We start from the raw sequence: 3,449 nt of genomic DNA, 5'->3' as shown, positions 1-3,449 counted from the left end.
AAAAAAAAAAAAAAAAAAAAAAAAAAAAAAAAAAAAAACGTATGTTTCCTATTATCAAATTGTTCAACTCCAGGTTCTCAAACTGAAGCGCAATCGCCGAATGAAGGCAAACGACCGCGAGCGTCACCGAATGCACACGCTGAACGACGCCCTGGAGCGTCTGCGAATGGCCCTGCCGACATTTCCCGAGGACACAAAACTCACGAAGATCGAGACCCTTCGATTCGCGCACAACTACATCTGGGCGCTCTCGCAGACCCTGGGGAACACCGAGGCGGGCGAGATAACGGTGAACGTGGGTAACGTCACAGTGAGCATAAGCGAGAACGGCAACATGATAACGTCGTCGACGGGAAGTTGTGCTGTGGCGGCTCAGAAGCGTCTTGGGCCGGTCCACAACAGCTACCCCTACCCCCAGGAGCGTTTTATGCCAGAATGGCAGGAGTACGATTGCTACAGTGACCAAAGTATCAGCCCACCCATCCAGTATCAGGCTTGCTATGACCAAAGGATGTACAACCCCCATGGCCAGCACCAGATGAGCCAACCCCACCTAATGGCTCACCATAACAACATGTATCAGTGCCTCTGAGATGCGGTGGATAAATTGAGTGAAAGCGTGCGTGTGCATTTTGTTGGAAGGACTATTTCAATCTTCAACCAAATATTCGATTTAATGGGGGGTTTCACGGTTGTAAAGTGGTTCGAGAGAATTTTTATTTCAGGAACTGATGCACTGATAGGAGAATTCAGTTGATGTTAACGAGGGTCGGTAACTGGCACCGAATGACGCTGTTGAATTAGAACGACTGAATTCGTTAATAGTTATCGAACGATTCGGTTGAGCGGGGGCGGGTTCATCCGAATGAACTGTTCGGTAATAGTTACTGAATGGTCAATCGATGTGAATGGCTTGTTCGTTCATGATTAATTATGATTTGATAGTGAACACCATTTTTAATAATATTAAAAATAAACGTAGAGTATATAGTGTCGTACCGAGGCACGAGCTGTTTAGAAGGATTAAAGTCCAGCGCATGAAACACATTCTTCAAGGTTATGGCTTTTGAAAAATAATCCACACAGAACAATCAAACCAAAACACGTTAATAAATCCTTCATTTTTTTATGAATTTACCTTAAAATTCACTTTATTCTGATAAAAATAGTAATCGGATATGATGTGATCGGCGTCTCTGCGACATGTAAATGAAAACCGTTATAGACGATGATCTTGATCTGTCGATATGAACTAGATGGCGTGTTCCATCAGTCGAGATTCGGTAACTATTACCGAATGCTCACTTGCGTCAACAAAACCGTTGTGTTCTTACAACTCTGCAGGAAATTAGATTTTATTGAGTCAACAAGATTTATAGTTAACTCCAACGAATATGTATTTAATACAGGCGGATCAGAAAAAAAGATTCAACTGAATTCCTTAGGTAACATTAACCGAATTCTTCTGTCAGTGTGGAGAAAAGTCGGAGCTAATGCACTAGTTCTTGATACAGCTGATGAATCATTAATTGATGCAGGGAAAATTCTCTTCTACCAGTGGATTGTAAAGTACTAAACTAATTAAAATATCGTTAACTACTTTGTAAGAGAATATTTTTATTACTAGTCTGTAAATCTTGGACAGACTGATGGAGAAAAGGAACAATCAACAGGAATCTTTAGACTGCTCTCAAAGTTTTCTAGTCAGAGTGAACAATTATCAACAGATCTCAATGTTTTAAGATTTTGGGTTTAATGGCAAAGTGCAACCCGTCGGGTTGAAACTCTAGGATAACTAGTGTGTAATTGATGCCTGCAAAACTGTGCTCTTATGATGATATCGTTCTGAGAAGTATTTTGTCTATTGTACAGAGAATGGAACTTTAACAATAAAATTATTTTAAAAGACGTATTTCCCTCTTTTTGTTCTGAGATTAATTCCTTCACCCGGGGTTTCATCCACTTTGCAGGAATGATAATTGAAATCAGTGGTCACACGTGCCGAGGCACGTGCCCGAGTTTTATGCCTTTTGTGAATGAAATCGCGGACAGATGTATCACAAATTGTCGAGATCGTTTGAAATTTCGGAGTGGAGCGGTAATCCTAGGGATTACAAGTTTGTCACACTTCACAAATGATTTTCCACAAATGATTATTATTATTTTTTTCAAACGACTTCAAAACAGCAACTATAAAAATAATTAAATAAATATTATTCAGTAACAAATTGATAAAAAATTAAAAAATTAATGATTAATTAAAGATTGACATGAAAAACTAATTGACATTGAATTTTATAACGCGATTAAAAACTAATGTTGATGAATAATTCTATTCCCTCTCGAAAAAAAAATATTTCTCACTCTATCCATCTACTCATCGAAAAATTTCCATAACAAGAGCAGTAGAACCGGTGTAACCCGCCTCAAGTGTTACAATAATAAACACAAAACGTCAGGCACTCGAGTAGTCCCCCAGATCTATCATAACAGGAGTGAATGATCCCAGAAATGGAACAAAAATATTTCACAAAATTACGCAAGAGTATTCACCAAAGGGTTGCCCTAAACATCCACTGTTTACCCAAGACATTTCCGAATTGAATATGACAATTCGTCTCGCTTCGCCTCCACAGATGACCCTCGAAATACGTCGGCTATTTGCAAAACAACTAGGCAAGCTGCAACGAATCCGTTAGCCACACAAATCGACAGTTTTTCCCCAAAACTATGTGTCCAGTAGCTGAATTGAATGGGCGATATATCTCCTGTACACACAGAATTCGAAAAATGAACAGAAGGTTTTGTCGCCCATAAAGGTGTCGGGATCATGCACCCCAGCCGATTTTCCCGGCTTTCGAACAGTAAAAAAATTAAGCTGAAAGGAGAATATTCGACAGGGGACAATTACATTTTTAAAAAATTCAAGAGAATATTCACCGGAATCTCCCGATTTCTGTTAATTTTCGGGAAATACTTTTGTTGGAATATTCGAACACAGCTCTTCTGTTTTTCTTCAAAAATCACTCGACAAGGTTTATGACGTGTTGGGGAAAGTCCCCAGAAAAGGACTAATTTATGATCCGTTGTGCTCCGAACTCGAGAGCGTTGCAATCCTTACCACATGTAGAAATTCAAAGGAAACTCTGTCCTCTGGAGTCATAAACTTTGTCTTGCTTTTCCCTCAGTAAAGGTTTTTCAAATAGTTAGAATTTAGTCTCTGGACAACGGTCCTCTAGTACAGTCGTGCCTTCCTCGTGCCAATAATAAAGAGTTCAAGTTAAAAGTATTCATTGCGTTACTACATTTATTTATCCACTTTTACCCATATCCCAATAACTTTGAACTAAAATTTACAATTTCCATTGTTTTTCCATGAAGTTTTGAATTTTCGATGATGAAATTCACAAAAAGTTCAGTGGAATACCCCCCCCCCCCCCCCCCCCCCC

General features: G+C 39.3%; 2 protein-coding genes across 3 annotated transcripts in view; one reads left to right on the top strand and one right to left on the bottom strand.

The window, feature by feature from the left end:
* The window catches only part of LOC107048315 (neurogenic differentiation factor 6-B), a 1,953-nt gene extending 1,361 nt beyond the window's left edge, over window positions 1–592 (top strand). Inside the window, exon 2 of the mRNA XM_015271444.1 lies at window positions 74–592. Within this exon, the coding sequence (XP_015126930.1) occupies window positions 74–592 (519 nt within the window). The remainder of the gene's footprint in view (window positions 1–73) is intronic.
* The window catches only part of LOC107048314 (cadherin-23), a 38,773-nt gene that overhangs the window by 21,610 nt on the left and 13,714 nt on the right, over window positions 1–3,449 (bottom strand). The gene's annotated exons all lie outside the window — the stretch shown is intronic.

This window comes from Diachasma alloeum, unplaced genomic scaffold, assembly GCF_001412515.2.
Source record: "Diachasma alloeum isolate Michigan unplaced genomic scaffold, Dall2.0 Dall_scaffold_00186, whole genome shotgun sequence".
NCBI lineage: Eukaryota > Metazoa > Arthropoda > Insecta > Hymenoptera > Braconidae > Diachasma > Diachasma alloeum.
Note: the sequence above shows the minus strand (reverse complement) of the source record. Positions and strands in the feature narration are given on the sequence as shown.